The sequence below is a fragment of the Microchirus variegatus genome (genome assembly GCF_963457635.1).
Source record: "Microchirus variegatus genome assembly, chromosome: 4".
NCBI lineage: Eukaryota > Metazoa > Chordata > Actinopteri > Pleuronectiformes > Soleidae > Microchirus > Microchirus variegatus.
Window position 1 is genome coordinate 15,916,215 of NC_139805.1, and position 14,990 is coordinate 15,931,204.

Below are 14,990 nucleotides of genomic sequence, written 5' to 3' on the forward strand. Positions count from 1 at the left end.
CTCGATCATAGGAACGACAGGTGACCCAGTCCTGGCACTGAGGAGAAAAATGAATGGATTTAATCACGAAATAGCCTTAGAAATGATAAATAACAACATTGGACGACAGTTTCAACGTTAAATACACATGGATAGTTACCAAATAACATTAAAGTAACAGAGTGCTTAAAGTGTATTAACTTGGTGTCCATCAAAATCACTATGTTTAGCTATGAGTAAATTAGTGCTAGACATTTTGAATTGTACTGTCCAATCCAAACCATTTATATATATATATATGTGTATATATATATATATATATATATATATATATATATATATATATATATATAGTACTTTATCAGTAACATTACATTCCTCAAACACTTCAAACAAGACATAAAACAAGGGGAAAAAAAGAGTTTAAAAAGCACAAAGACACACCTTTTCCTTTCCCTTTATTTCCACATATTGTCATTTCCATGAAAACCTCGTTTGCCTTGACATTTTCGTACTGTTTGTGAGTAGAGCTGAACCGATGAGGTGCAAGAACAAAAGTTGCTGTCAGAACATGTGCTGGCATTTTCAGGTTTTTCTTAATCCTTGCGTATGGGCGCATACTCAAGGATTAAGTCTTATTGACATGACAATACTGTAAATCTGTAAAGATGACAGCATGAATTGACAGTGACATAATTTGATATTTAAGCCTTAGTTCGAATAAGTTATGTCCTTAATCTGTCTCTGACAAACAAGACTAACATTGATATTTTTACATTAATTCCGTGAACACTGATTGTATAAACAGGCTTAAATAAGTGTTGGTCTCAAGCTTAATTTGAAAAATCTGGTTTCAGTTTGGACGTGTTGATATTTCAGTTTTCAGTTGCATTCATGCCTCAGCAAACTTGGACCGCTGTTTTCTTCTTGGATTTTGAAAACAACAGGCAACAGCAGTAACTTCTGTGAAGTTCTTGCCATTCACTTTGCAGGTAATGCAGTTTCACTTTGTTATCATTAATTTAAGTCGACGTCGTCACGGTTTCGGCTGTAACTCATCTTTCTGTGTCCGTGTAGCTGTGAGACGTGATGATGTCTGAAGGGGAAGATGAAGACACACTGCTGCTGGACCCTCTGATCATTCAGGAAAGTGGGGAAGCGTACAGAAACCCCACTGAAGTAAAGATGAGTCAGATCGTGCTGCCCTGCCACGCCAATCACTGTGGGGAGCTGAGTGTCGGGCAGCTGCTGAAGTGGATGGATTCCACAGCCTGTTTATCAGGTAGGAGAAGATCAGAAAATATTATATCAGCTAATTTTTTTTAACAGTTAGAAGTATAGATTCAAATCTGATCATGAAAGTGTTGTTTTTGGATTATAAGCCCGCATAGCTTCACACCTTGCTTGTATATTCAACATATTCAACACAACTTTTTTCCCATTACATTTCATTGCATATTCACTGCATAGTCACCCATGCACACCTTGAAGCTGCCTAAAAAAAGTAAATACAACATCCACAATATCTTCACACCTGTGTGTGTCTTTCTATGGTTGTCTCAGGATCACTGTTGTGAGGACAAGCGACCTCTGAAGGACGTTAAGGGTTAAGATTAAGGGTTGGGAATCGGCACTTCATTTGTAAATGACATAATTGGCACTCTCTTTGAAATTTATGGTTTTCAAATAATTGCTCAAGTCCCTTTAATTTATTTCAGGGCTCCACTTTTCACACATAACCCCGATAATTAACATAGCATGGAAGAATGTCTCGGCATTAAGGCAGTGTGCTGCAGTTGTGCGGATTGTAACGTATTTATCAATCTCTTTTTTCGCTATTTAGAATGACTTCATGACCATAACAGCACACACTTACAGATCAAAAGCTTTTCGGACCCGCTGATGCTTTCTGCTGCACTAAATATTTGTATAATCTCTCCGCTCCCAGCTGAGAGACATGCAGGTTGTTCCTGTATCACTGCCTCTGTTGACGACATCCACTTTGAACACACAATTGGGTAAGGTGCTTACCTCAGTGCTGCTGAGACGGAAAGCATTTTAAACACTGACTATGGGGGAGGACAAATGGGGTCATGTGTAGTCCTCAGATACAGGAGGATACAAAGGCTGACATTCAAGTTAGCAACATTATGATTCTTGTAAAAAAAAACACCTAGGTGTTGACGTTCCAGTTTGTAACATTAGGTTTATTGTGCAGAATTTGTACATACTACTCACTAGAATGACTGATTCTATGGTGTATAATTTCTTTAAAATACAAGTGCCTTGCTGCACAGAGACCGTCATCTTGCACTGCCATGTTTCCACAGCAGCCGAAGCTTACAGTGTAAATATAGAACAACATCCTCTCTGGTATGCTAAGGCCACTGTAGTTCCTCGACACACTTGGGAAAGAACGGAATCATCTGTTTACTACAATCTGCAGTCTTACCATTAGATTTCACAAATTCTTAAACATAGATTCTGAACTACTGTATTTGTAATATTTTTCTCTCAAAATGATCTTCACTTACAGGAAGTAAAAACTCTGATGTTTGAACTTAATGTCTCAGATTGTGTTTGATAGTAAGGTGTTTGTCTGCTGCAGGGTGGGAAAGGTTGTCAACATCATAGCAAAGGTCAACAGAGCCTTCACGTCCAGTATGGAGGTTGGTGGGCAATTACAGAACAGTGATCATATCTGGGATTTCTTTAAAAAAAATTAAATGAATGTGGTGAAATTTTTCTCCTCAGGTGGGCATACTAGTGAACTGTGAAGACCTTTACACAGCCAGGCAGTGGAAGGTTTGCCAAGCCTTCGCAACCTTTGTTGCCAGACGAACTGAAGCTGGAAAGGTAAGAGACAAAAAGACACAGCATTTAGAGATAAATGCGACTTTTAAATGTTTGTTCAATTTCAGAGTCCCCCCTGAAATTGTGTGTTTTGTTTTCACAGGTGCAGCTGAAGCAAGTGTCTCCTCACTCACAAATGGAGCAGATGGAGTACAGCCTGGCAGCGGAGAGAAGGAGGATGAGGCTCATCCATGCTGAGATCATTACAGATCTACTGAGCAGCAGCACAGCTCAACTGGGTACAGACCGGGTGTACAAGGCTTTATAACACAGCACTTGGCCGTATGCCTGCGCCGTTTAAAAAGCTGCTTGGTTTTGTTCTCCCACTAGGACAATGTCAGGAGTATCAGGACGCTGTGGCAGCCGAGCGAACACGAGTGGAAAGTGTAGAGCTGGTGTTGCCTCCACATGCAAACCACCAGGTCAGCACCTTTGGGGGCCAGATCATGGCCTGGATGGAGAACGTGGCCACGATTGCAGCAAGGTACATACTGAATATTTATAAAACTGTAATTCAACAAATAAATCAATCTTACTTCAAAGGTGTTTTATGTAATAGGATTTATTGACAGAAATTGATCGTAGTACTCAGGCGTTTTTCCACTACACGGTTCCAGCACAACTCGACTCGTTTTTTTTTTTGCTTTTCCATTAGAGATAGTACCTGGTATACCACTTTTTTAGTACCTGCTTTGGCAGGGTTCCAAGCGAGCTGAGTCTGTCACTGATTGGCAGAGTGTCTGCCGAACTGTAGATCAGTTGAAAAGACTTAAAAATCCAGAAGACATTCGTTAATCTCCAATATTTAGCAAGGACATTTCTAAAATGTCAATATTTAACAGAGCACTCTGATGTAATTAGCAACAGCACTGCCAAAACCCAGTGATCATGAGCGGTGATTTTCCGTCGTATTTCAGTTCAGTGACTGTGTCAGATGAAGTCTGTGCTCCGGTCACGCAGGAAGTACTGAACAACTCTTTTTAATAACCGAGTCTAATGATTCAGTTCACAGAAAACAACTGCTTATCAAGTCACTAGTCACTAGTTTTTGTGTGTCGTGTATAAAATGGTGTCCCAGCAGTTTCATGCAGCGGTGCTATGATGACTCCGCCCACGTTTAGGAGGTACTGTAGTCAAACCGATTAGAGTCAAGCCTTGCCGAGTCATGCTGGAACTGTGTAGTGGAAAAGCGAGTTTCTGATATGCAAAGATCAGTGAGGTTCACCGCGTTTGGGAAAGGCAGGGTTGAGCTAAGTAGTCCTCTGTTTGTTGCATTCTGCAGTCTCACCAGTAGATGTCACTAAATCTTACACGACAGACCTTCAAAGCAAACTGCTTGCTGAGGGTTAGTTGAGAAAGCCACTAAGCCACTATACCCTACCCTAACCCTATCTGGACTAGCTGAAGTCTGGTTTGAAAATCTACATCTCCTCTGATGCTCACAAATTAACATGTTATATTCCACAATGAAGAGGTGTTGTTATGTGTGTGGCTGGTTTATTTCCTTGTGTCTTGCCAGTGAACCACCACAGTCTAGTCTTCAGTAGGTCCCACACAAAGGTTATTCTGCTCTAACCCATTTATATTTTGATCCAGTCGCTTGTGTAACGCACACCCAACCTTGAGGACCATTGATATGTTCCATTTCCGTGGACCGTCTCACATTGGTGACCGACTGGTTCTGAAAGCCATTGTTAACAATGCCTTCCAGGACAGGTGAGTATTCAGACAGCTAGAATAAATAACTAAACTCATGTGAATGTTTACAACTGAGCTCTGTAGTAGTTACAGTGTTGTTTTGTTGTACACCTGAGTGTATGCAACGCTGTGTTTTGCCCACATACATGATGCTCTAGCATGGAGGTGGGAGTGTGTGCTGAGGCCTACCAGGGTGGGGAACCTCTGCGTCATATAAACAGTGCTTTTATGACCTTTGTGGTGCTGGACAGTGATGGTAAACCACGCACACTGCCGCGAATCCGACCTGAGCCTGTGGTGAGTTTTCCAAGTGTCTCATTGCTGCCCTTTGAGGAAATAACCCAGTGACAAAGTTCACATAATAAGCTTCATTGTTTCCGACACTCAGGATGGAAAAAGACGGTATCAAGAAGCCATCGCAAGAAAGAAGATTCGCCTTGATAGGTGAGTATACCAGTTTAAACCATCACGTTTTACTATTTGTAGAGCTGGATGTATCAGAAGTTTTACATTATTTTTGTGTTGTCATTTGGTTTCTAAAACGCTTTTTATCTGAATAGTTTGAAATTGTCCACACATCCTGGGTGTATCGATGTTTACATCAAGAAGAATTCTGCTTGAACTGACTTTTATTGGAAAATTAGCGTATTTAACGTCAGTAAGCATGTTTCCTGAGGTCTCAGTCGCTATGTTCAGGTCTTCTTCAACAACATATGATGTCAATTCGTAAACAATGTTCTAGTTTAGAGGAAACTAGACAATATATCACTGCACATATGAGTGGGCACTGGTTGTCGGTGCAGCATGGTGGCAGCCAAATTGTGAATATCGAGGTTTCAGAAACAGGAGTTTAGATTCTTATGGGTGACGTCACTGACTTACCTGTGCAATGCTTTATACTGTATATAGTATTAATCTCTCACTCGGCCTTAGCATTATGTGTTCAGTGTGTTTTAAGGGCTTTGATAAAGGGGATGGGAGGTATCGGTTGCAGCGTTGCCTGCCCTTGCAACCTTTTCATACGACTCAAGCTTTTTATGTTTTAAAAGAAGGTTCTTTTTAAAAAGTATACTTGTGTTCAGTAATGATGTGGTGTGAATGAAACTGGGTCATATGTCACTGAAGAAGTAGTTTCTATAATACTTTAACACCAATACTGCATCACAACGCAACATTGCCTGCATAAGCAAAAATACACGGATAAACATATTCAACTAAGACGATTGTGATAAACGATGTTGTACAATGCAAGCGAATCAATATAAACAGTGTCATCAGTGCTGAGTTTGTCCAGTGTTGTGTGACAGAACCCATTGTTTACACTGCTCTGCAGCAGCACATGACTTGGCAGAGCAGCATATCACAGCTGAGCAGACTTTGGTGCAGAGTCTGTCAAGCATAATAAGTCCATTGTTTGACTGTAAAACACTGAGCCTCCCGTATAACCATTATCCCCCTATTTGATACCCAAATGTGTAGGATCATAGCGCAGCTGCCAGCGAGAAAGAAAAGGTTAACAATGGCCATGATGTTGGTCTTTATGTTTTCACTGGGATCCCACTGATTATCATTGCTGCCCTTCGTGTTTACAGGAAATACATTATCTCCTGCAAGCAAACTGAAGTGCCTTTGTCTGTACCCTGGGATCCAAGTAACCAGGTATTGTCATTTCTGAAAACATGCCATTTAAAGATAACCAGAGATGGACTCTATTTAAGTCGTTAATATCCAACAGTTCTTTTTTTTTTTTTTTTTACAGATATACCTAAGCTACAACAATGTATCAGCACTGAAACTAATGGACACCAGAAGCAACTGGGTATTAACGTGTGAGAAAAATAAGGTCAGTGTTGTTTATGTTACAGTCCAGGATATGCCTTGTTAAATACTTACAGCTGCTCAGATTCAACCATGAACTCGGACTAGAAAATGCACCATCACAGTGTGGTTGTACACAAAAAAAGGCTCATGGAAGTTGGATGTTGAGACCTAAATAAAGCCACTGTCATTACATTTGCAAATGTCTCCTGCAACCAGCAATTAATGTGTCATAGTTTTGACAACAAACTTGACACAAGCACATTTCATTCCTGCTGCGACAAATCCACATTTAGACTCTGATCCAACCTGTTTTTTTGTGGTTGTGCTTAATGGCTCGTAGGTCAGACTGTACACACTAGAGGAAAACCACATGCTGTTCTTCAAGGTGGAGATGCACGTCGATGTTGCAGCAGAACAGACGTTCCACCTACTGTCAGACCTCAGGAGGAGAAAAGAGTGGGACCCACATTACCAGTCAGTAACAGTTCTTTTATAAAAGTTTTTTTTTTTATGTCATCTGATGCAGAGCAACTTACAGTCAGTGCTGCAGCAGAATGGACTTTCATGCAATAAATGCACATCCGATGGAGAGATGCAACAAACCCACAAGGGCTTGTTCAGTGCATATGTCTCCAGGGCTTATCTTAATCCTTAAAGAAAACATTTATTAATTTATTTATTAATATTAATCATGTAACTCATTTTAATTGTTCCTGTTATTAGAGATATGGAGTTATGAGATTATGTGTTTTATTTATTATATCCTAAATGTGATGAAAACAATTTAGATCAAAATACATAACAGGCACTGATGTGCATTTAGAGTTGCTTGCTGACAGATGATGATGGCATGACGTTGAACTGAAAGTGGATAATGAATAGTTACATACATATATATATATATATATATATATATATATATATATATATATATATATATATATATATATATATATATATATTATTAAATGTACTATAAAAAGTGATTCTGCTTGGGCACAAGTCAAGTACAACACAGGGTACATACAGTGTTCTATGCACTCGTCTTGAGTGTTTGAGACGAGCGTGGGACATAAAGTTTATTGGTGATGCTGTTGATTATGTGCCACTTTACAGAGAGTGCGAGGTGATCCACCAGGCAGATGAGGATGACACCTTGTATCGAGTAGCTACACCCTCTGTCGGTAAAGGGGCCAAAGGCAAGGACTTCATCTTACTGGCGTCCAGGAGGAAACCATTCGATGCCAGGTGAGCCATGTCAAAAGATTGTATCATAAACATTTGGAAAGTTTGTTCGTCATTTACATTTCACCTCATGTATAAATATGCTACAGTGTTATTGCATACCACCATGTGTTTTTTTATAGTCTTGTGATGCCTTCCCACATTTCTTTCCATCGCAGAGACCCATATTTGATCGCTCTGCGTTCTGTCACCATGCCCACTCACCCTCCCACTGTTGACTATACCCGTGGAGAGGTGCTGTGTGCAGGCTTCACAATCTGGGAAGAGTCCAGTTCTGTCACCAAGGTTGGCCAAATGACAGGGTCACTCAGTCTGGCGTGCATGCTTCTTGCTATTCACTTATGTTATAATGGAAAAACAACACAAGTTTAAGTTTAACGGTCTCTTACATACACAACCCCCTGGTGTTACATCATTATAATTCATTCATTAATATTTAAGACCTAACTGACTCTACAAGAAATATTTCCTAAAACTCACAAGTTAAGAGATATTGATATATTTTTTTGAGTGATTTTGGTCATATAAAATGTCCTTAAACTGCATTACTGGTGGCATAATGATGTTTTTTCTGAACTCAATGAGACATTAAATGTACACCAAAGGTGAAGGTTGACTGAACCATAAGTGACTTTTGTTTTCTTTCAGATCACTTACTACAACCAGGCCACACCTGGTGTCCTCCCTTACATCTCCACAGACATCGCGGGCCTCTCATCCAGCTTTTCTAGCGCTTTTTCTGCCTGCAGCCACTTTTTGGAGGCCAACAAGGACAGCTTGCCTGCCTCTGTACTGTGATATAACAGCACTACTACGAGCCACATTTCCAAGCACTTTCTAATAATAAAAACTAAAATCTGTAACTTGTAAATTCACCTGAACCGTTATTTAACATGCAAAAGAACAAAGGAAATATTTTTAATTGCTTTCACTGACAAACCTCACTCTAAACAACCTTCACCTTTTCCTCTAATTACACTTTTAAATCATTTGGGAATTGTAGATGCTAATTGTAGCAACTTTGCATGTGGAATATTTGACCATTTTTGCTGTAAGCAAGAGTTGAGCCGCTCAACACTCTGTGTTTGTCATGGTCTGATTCCCCTCTTCATTATGCACTAATATTCAACAGGAGACGTATCTGGACTGAAGACAGGCCAGTCAAGCACACAGACTCCATGTCTATGACGCCATGCTGGTGTAACTCATGTAGAATGAGGCCTGGCATTGTCCTGCTGTAATAAACATGGAGTTTGTGGTAAAAGACGTCATCTTGATGGGAGCATGTGGTGGTATAATGGTACCTTCACAAATATGCAGAATCTTAGACTCATCTAACCACAGAACATGTTTCCACTGATGCAATGATGGACTGTGCAAAATGACAATGATTTTCCTCCATCCAGCACTAATGTGGTTATGTCCATCACTGTAGCGTGACGGTTTTCTCATATAAACCCACCTGAGCCCTCTGTGTTCATGCACATTTTCCCCAATCTGTATTTTATGACTTTATTATAAACTGTAGATGGTAAAAGATGTTTAATTGAGCTTAATCAGTCTTGCACATTGCCTTTGAACTGATAATTCTTCCATGCTTAGTCTTGCTTTGCTCCTTTTATAATCAATGTTCATTACCGCTCACCTATTATCTGACAACTTGCTAATTGTGGAACATATGTTTCTTCATTGTGTTTCAGTGTCCTATTAGATTTCATTTATATACAGTAGTTGCAAAATCCAATAACTGTTGTGAATAACTTTCATCTGTTGAATCAAGGTTCAAGCGATTCCACATATTACACATTTTAAAATGAGGTTTGTATGATCAAGACGAAGGACTTGGATTATAGCTCATCTTATTTGACCTCAATTGTTGAGGTATTGTTTTTTTGTTTTTTTTTAAAAGCTGCAGTCATATGAATTTTTTTTTTTGAGTCAGTGTATTATGGAAACTGTTTTGTGCAATAATAATGGATAGGTCAGTGAATCACATGTGGTATATTTTAAGTTTTTAACACTAATCTATTGTAATATGTGTAGACTTGTCACACATGCAAATGAATATATTAAGATATTTGATTATTTTCTACCTCAACGATTTAAGCTTTTAAACTGTCTGATTCGAGTTAAAAACATAATTTAAGATGTATATTTAATGTAAAATCTCAACTTTGTTTTCTAAACAATAAATTATTTAAAAGGTAAATACTTGCATGTATTTTATTATATGTGGACATTCAGTGGCCAAATATCTCACATAACGACTCTTATTGATTTAACTGGAACTAGACCAGTGGATTATGCTTATTTGAGCGGTTTGTTGTGTTCACTTCCATCCCCCTGCATTCTTACCATTCCTTAACCGGTTTTTATGACCGAAAAGAGGTACAAACACAGCTTGCACTTATATCCAACTGATTCTTGTGTTGCAAGAGATGGCAGAGAACAATGTCAGAGCTTTTAGTGAAACAGTTTGTTGTAACTAAGCTTCTGGGCTGAAAGGAGTTGGTAGCTCTGCTGGTTTTCCACGTATTGTGTTTTCTCTGTGATCATCCTGTTATGCTCTCACTGTTTCCTCCCGACAGCAAAACAAGGAGAACAAGAGTGTAATCTGTAACATGATCTGCATTAAAAAAAAAAAAAGTGTAGAATTTTGAGTAAAGCAATGACATACTTTCAAACATGTGCTAGTCAGTAATCCTGTCAAATAAATCTAAATTGTCATGGCAGACGTGTCTTATGTGGTTTGGCCTGCAGCTTGGTGTGCCAGGTTGCCAGGTTGCATTGCTCTGCATCACCATCTCGCTTCAGGAAGGCAAGCTGCCACTTAAGGCAGCCAGTTCTCCTCCTGAGTGTTCTACTCCTGATGGAGCTTTGACTTAATGGACATTTACTGAATATTAAGTGTGGTTAGAGGTGGTAAAATACCAAACCTGTGCCCTGGGGGCAGCATTGCACTGCTACTAGAGTCTGTAACTGAAATTGTTTACCTATGGCAGTACAAGCAGCAGGGAAGTGGGCTGTTCAAGGGTGTAGACATGTTTCTAGTGAATATGTTTGAATACATTTCCTTTCTTTGATGTTCCGGATGGAGTGAGGGGAACATATAGTAAAAACATTATGCAAAATAATTATGCGCATTTTATATTTATTATTTCTTAAGTCTCAAGCAAATACAATGTATTTGTTTATTGAGGGACACACATTATACTATATCATGTCTGTACAGGTTTTCACCGGAACAGTTTATTTCTTTTGTTTTGTGTCTCATACTAACTTCTGTAAAGCAGACAAACTTCCGGTAGCCTACGGAGATCAACTTCTGGTACACACCATGGAGGTAAAGATATTTACGCCCTGGGTTTTGTCTTCGTGTTATATCAGTTTAATAAGTTTGTGAGCATGTATTTATTTAACTTACATTAAAAAAAAGAAGGAAAAAAAGTGCACAGGAAACGGCTCCGCCTACGCTGAAAACACGTCTGAACTAAACCACGTGACACTACCCGGAAGTAGGACAGTGAGTAATAGAAAGGAGTTGAAACTATTTCATTTTGTTTGATATTAGTGAATTAATTATATCCAATGGACACAGGCAGCGACAGTATAAGACAGCATCGTGTCCGGATGCTACAAACCGCCACGAGAGAAAAGCTCCGAAAGTTTAATTCTCTGCGAGGTGAGTGTTTATTTCGTGTCCGTGTGTTCGCCTGCTGTCTCTCTCTCTGTGTGTGAGAGTGTCTAACACGTTTCCTCTCGTCTGTGGACTGAAGGTCGACAGGTCCAGAATGACGGTGAGTTTTGGGACGTGGTGGTTTTGACCGCTGCTGATGACAATCAGAGAGAAGCGTATGAGGTACAGCTCAGAGGGAAAGTGGACAGAAGAGAACTTCCACTGGGAATCCACTACGAGGTCTTCTCTGATGCTCCTGGACCCAAGATAGGTGAGTGACTGCGTCTGAATTAGGTTTGAACAATTGATCGAAGTTTCATGAAAATATGGCCTGCTGCAATCTTCAAATCACAGGAGGCCAACATGTGTGCCAGATTACCATTTTTAGATTAAATATTGTCCCAATTTACTAGAGTGAGTCTTAGCAGTGCCACCCACAGACATTTTGCAAGGCAGGGACGAAAATTAAAAGGGCACCTACTGCACACTGGTGTGGCAGATACCACTAGGAATACTTCACTGATTTGCATTTAGCGTTGTATTACTAGGGTAAAATGAAAAATTGTGCTTCCCAACCTCAGTTTTGAGAAATATCTTCAGTCTTTCTTTGTTACGTGCCCACCAGTGACACTTGGTCCTGTTAGCATAACTGTTAGCAAAGATGGTGGACTGTTACGCCCCCAGCTCGTTGGGGAAAGGGAAATAACATCCGGATTAACTGGATGGCATTGGTTTAGCAAAATGTATTATTTTATTAATAAGGAAGGTAAATGTAAACACAAATCAAACATGATAAACTAAGAGAGGAGCAGGCTCTTCCCAAATAAATATACAAACACAAACCAAAATACAGAAGTGGACTACCACCCTTAAGTCCGATGTAGGAAGAACAGTGTTTCACAGCAATTAAATGAAACACTGTCTCAGGGCCGTTAAAGTGGGTCACACCCACAAAACAAAAGGAATAACTCAAAGTCTGGCACACAGGCCAGGCCAAAATGACTAACAAACAGTAACTACAGATCACGCACACAAGACAGTCAAACCTCAGCATGAACGCTCAAAGCAGGGGGGGCCAACTGCTCACATCAACTCACAGTGCCCTCAAGTGACTCTCTGCTGCTGATTTTTAACAGGTGTGACTTACAACGAGCTGAAGCAGGATTGGGCAGGTGAACTGGAGCAGGACGACCCAATCACAGTGCAGGAGAGCAGGCAGACCAAGGCAGGCAGATGGATAGGTAGAAGAAGACCAGGCAGGAACCAGAGGCACTAATCAGGAGCAAGGGCTGGCACACGCCATCTGCATACTAGAACATGTTGACAGACACCGAGGTCCCGTCCCTCTATGGGTGGGTCTAAAAAGTGCAGAATTAGGTGGAAACGGAGGAGCTGTGAATGGTGAGGGAAAACTGTCAACTTTGGATAGTGTGTATTTAGTGTCAATACGGAGGAATTCTGTTTCATCACTGTTTTATTTGAGGAAATTTGAGGTAAGCCAGTACTTTATTTCAGATACGCAGTTGGTGAGGGAGAAGGGTGGGAGTGTGGAGTATGATGAGCTGGATAAATAGAGCTTGGTGTCATCCGCAAAACAGTGGAAGTGAATATTTGCAGAAAATATTGCCAAGGGGAAAGAGGTAGATGATAAAGAGTCAGTCGTGCACTTCCTCATGTTTTTACTACTTTAGAGGGTACTTAATGTAGGTTTACTTTTATCATTATTATGACCTTGCATTTTTTTTAAGGGAATGGAGGCTCCACACTGTACGCTCTGCAGCAGCTGGACAGCATGTATGGAAAGGCTCTGGGCAAAATGAGAGTCATCTTGATCCATGCAGGTTTGTAAAATAACATTTCAAAGAAAGTGCAGAAGATAATGTATCCTACTTTTTACACTTAGCCAAGCTAATGGTAATTCATTCTACTTACTCTTGTTCTATTCAGTCAGTGAAGAACGTGTTCTGCCCTCTTGTGAACTCTTGTGCTTCAAAACTAAGTTACTTGATGTCCAAATATTTTGTCACAGGTGATTTATGTGATAATATAACGCTGCCAATGTTGATGGTTGATTATAAGTCCTTAGTCATTTTACTGCAGATACTGTTTGTGATGTTTCCTACTTAAACTTCTCTGTGTTTATTCTTCCAGGGGGGTTTAGTCAGCGTTTGCCCAGTGCCAGCGCTCTGGGGAAGATCTTCACCGCCTTGCCACTGGGTGACCCTCTCTACCAAATGCTGGAGCTCAAACTGGCCATGTATGTGGATTTCCCATCCCACATGAAGCCTGGTGTACTGGTGACCTGTGCAGATGACATTGAGCTCTACAGCATTGCAGAGAGTGAAAATGTCCGGTTTGATAGACCTGGTTTTACAGCGTTGGCTCACCCCTCACCACTGTCCATAGGAACCACCCACGGGGTCTTTGTGTTGGACTCATGTCAGAGGTCTTCGGACTTGGAAATGGAGAACACTTTGTGTTTGCACTATCTGCACAAACCAAGCATCAACACAATGCATGGATATGGTGCAGTTTGTAAGAGCCTGAGTGGTTCCTCCCCTCAGTCTGATATCGAGTTTGTCTACACAGACAGCACCTATTATTTTGACTTTGAAACTGCAAAGATGCTTCTTAATCTACTGACAGGGTTGGGGTCTGTGCACTGTGAGATTGATGCATACGGGGACTTTCTTCAAGCCCTGGGCCCCAAAGCTACGATCGACTACACCAGCATCACTGCTAATGTTACTAAAGAGGAGAGAGGGCTGGTTGAAATGCGCCAAAAGATCTTCCATCATCTACAGGGGACTCCCCTGAATGTCATTCTCCTCAATAACTCTAAGTTTTATCACATAGGAACCACGTCAGAATATCTCTTTCACCTGACAGAGGACACGGCCCTGAGGAGTGAGCTGGGCCTCCTGTCTTCTGCCTTCAGCATGCACACAGATGAAAACTCTGATTGCTGCGTTATGTACAGCGTTCTTGATCCCAGTTGCTCTGTGGGAGCTGGATCAGTGGTGGAGTACTCCAGGCTGGGGACAGGAGTGTCTGTAGGTAGGGGCTCCATTGTCAGCAGCTGTTGCATCAACTCAGGGCTTTCAGTGCCTGATGCCGTTTTTATGCATTCTCTGAGCGTGAACCACCAGGGCAGAACCGGGTTTGTAACCATCGCCTTTGGGATTAATGACAACCTGAAGCGCAGTGTGGAGGGCCCTGTCGACATGGAGAAGCTGAAGCTATTTGGGTTCAGTTTGGAAAAATGTTGCTCCTACTGGGGGATGGACAATGAAATCCTGAGCTTCTGCGGTGACTCACCCAGCTGTAGTTTGTGGAACGCTCGCCTGTTTCCCGTTTGCTCCGATCAGCAAAGCTCGTTCTCGTCGTCTCTGAAGATGCTCCAGGCCGTTCTGAGCGGCTCCGCGTTCACGCTACCCAAAGACACAGAGCTGATGTCGATGCAGCAGTGTTTACAGTGTAAGAACCTGGAGGAGATGTTGATGTTCAGGATGGGCCTTTACCGTGACATCACACAGAGCTGCTGAAGCTGCTGAAGCTGCTGACGAATTACTTTACACATAAAAAGTATGTGTAAATATCATTACCTTAATCAAAGTAATGTATTTCTGTAGGATTAAAAAAAAAATGCAGGAAAAACTGAAGGTAATTTAAATAAGCAAAATGAAAAATATTTATCACATTTCTTCAAATTACAAAT

At 40.8% G+C, this 14,990-nt stretch overlaps 2 protein-coding genes across 2 annotated transcripts; both read left to right on the forward strand.

Annotated features, from left to right (window-relative positions):
* The first annotated feature begins 3 nt into the window (after window positions 1-3).
* Window positions 4-9,661, forward strand: acot11b (acyl-CoA thioesterase 11b). Its single transcript, XM_083888045.1, has 17 exons — window positions 4-281; window positions 334-971; window positions 1,057-1,261; window positions 1,928-1,997; window positions 2,588-2,648; window positions 2,734-2,835; window positions 2,936-3,071; window positions 3,163-3,316; window positions 4,429-4,548; window positions 4,689-4,827; window positions 4,919-4,974; window positions 6,123-6,189; window positions 6,290-6,373; window positions 6,692-6,825; window positions 7,468-7,599; window positions 7,755-7,881; window positions 8,245-9,661. The coding sequence occupies exons 3-17, from the start codon at window positions 1,069-1,071 to the stop codon at window positions 8,392-8,394; spliced, it is 1,725 nt and encodes a 574-aa protein (XP_083744171.1). The 5' UTR covers window positions 4-281; window positions 334-971; window positions 1,057-1,068; the 3' UTR covers window positions 8,395-9,661.
* A 1,565-nt stretch (window positions 9,662-11,226) lies between these two features.
* On the forward strand, window positions 11,227-14,817 carry fpgt (fucose-1-phosphate guanylyltransferase; the record flags this gene model as incomplete). The annotated part of the gene is made up of 4 exons (XM_083888175.1): window positions 11,227-11,278; window positions 11,373-11,543; window positions 13,021-13,113; window positions 13,424-14,817. The coding sequence occupies 4 exons, from the start codon at window positions 11,227-11,229 to the stop codon at window positions 14,815-14,817; spliced, it is 1,710 nt and encodes a 569-aa protein (XP_083744301.1).
* Window positions 14,818-14,990: the final 173 nt, after the last annotated feature.

Excerpts from the sequence above, each read along its gene's own strand:
- acot11b (XM_083888045.1), top strand. The coding sequence starts at position 1,069 with ATGATGTCTGAAGGGGAAGATGAAGACACACTGCTGCTGGACCCTCTG. Across the intron at positions 2,836-2,935 it reads GACGAACTGAAGCTGGAAAG|GTGCAGCTGAAGCAAGTGTC; the intron begins GTAAGAGACAAA and ends TTGTTTTCACAG. Across the intron at positions 4,549-4,688 it reads AACAATGCCTTCCAGGACAG|CATGGAGGTGGGAGTGTGTG; the intron begins GTGAGTATTCAG and ends ATGATGCTCTAG.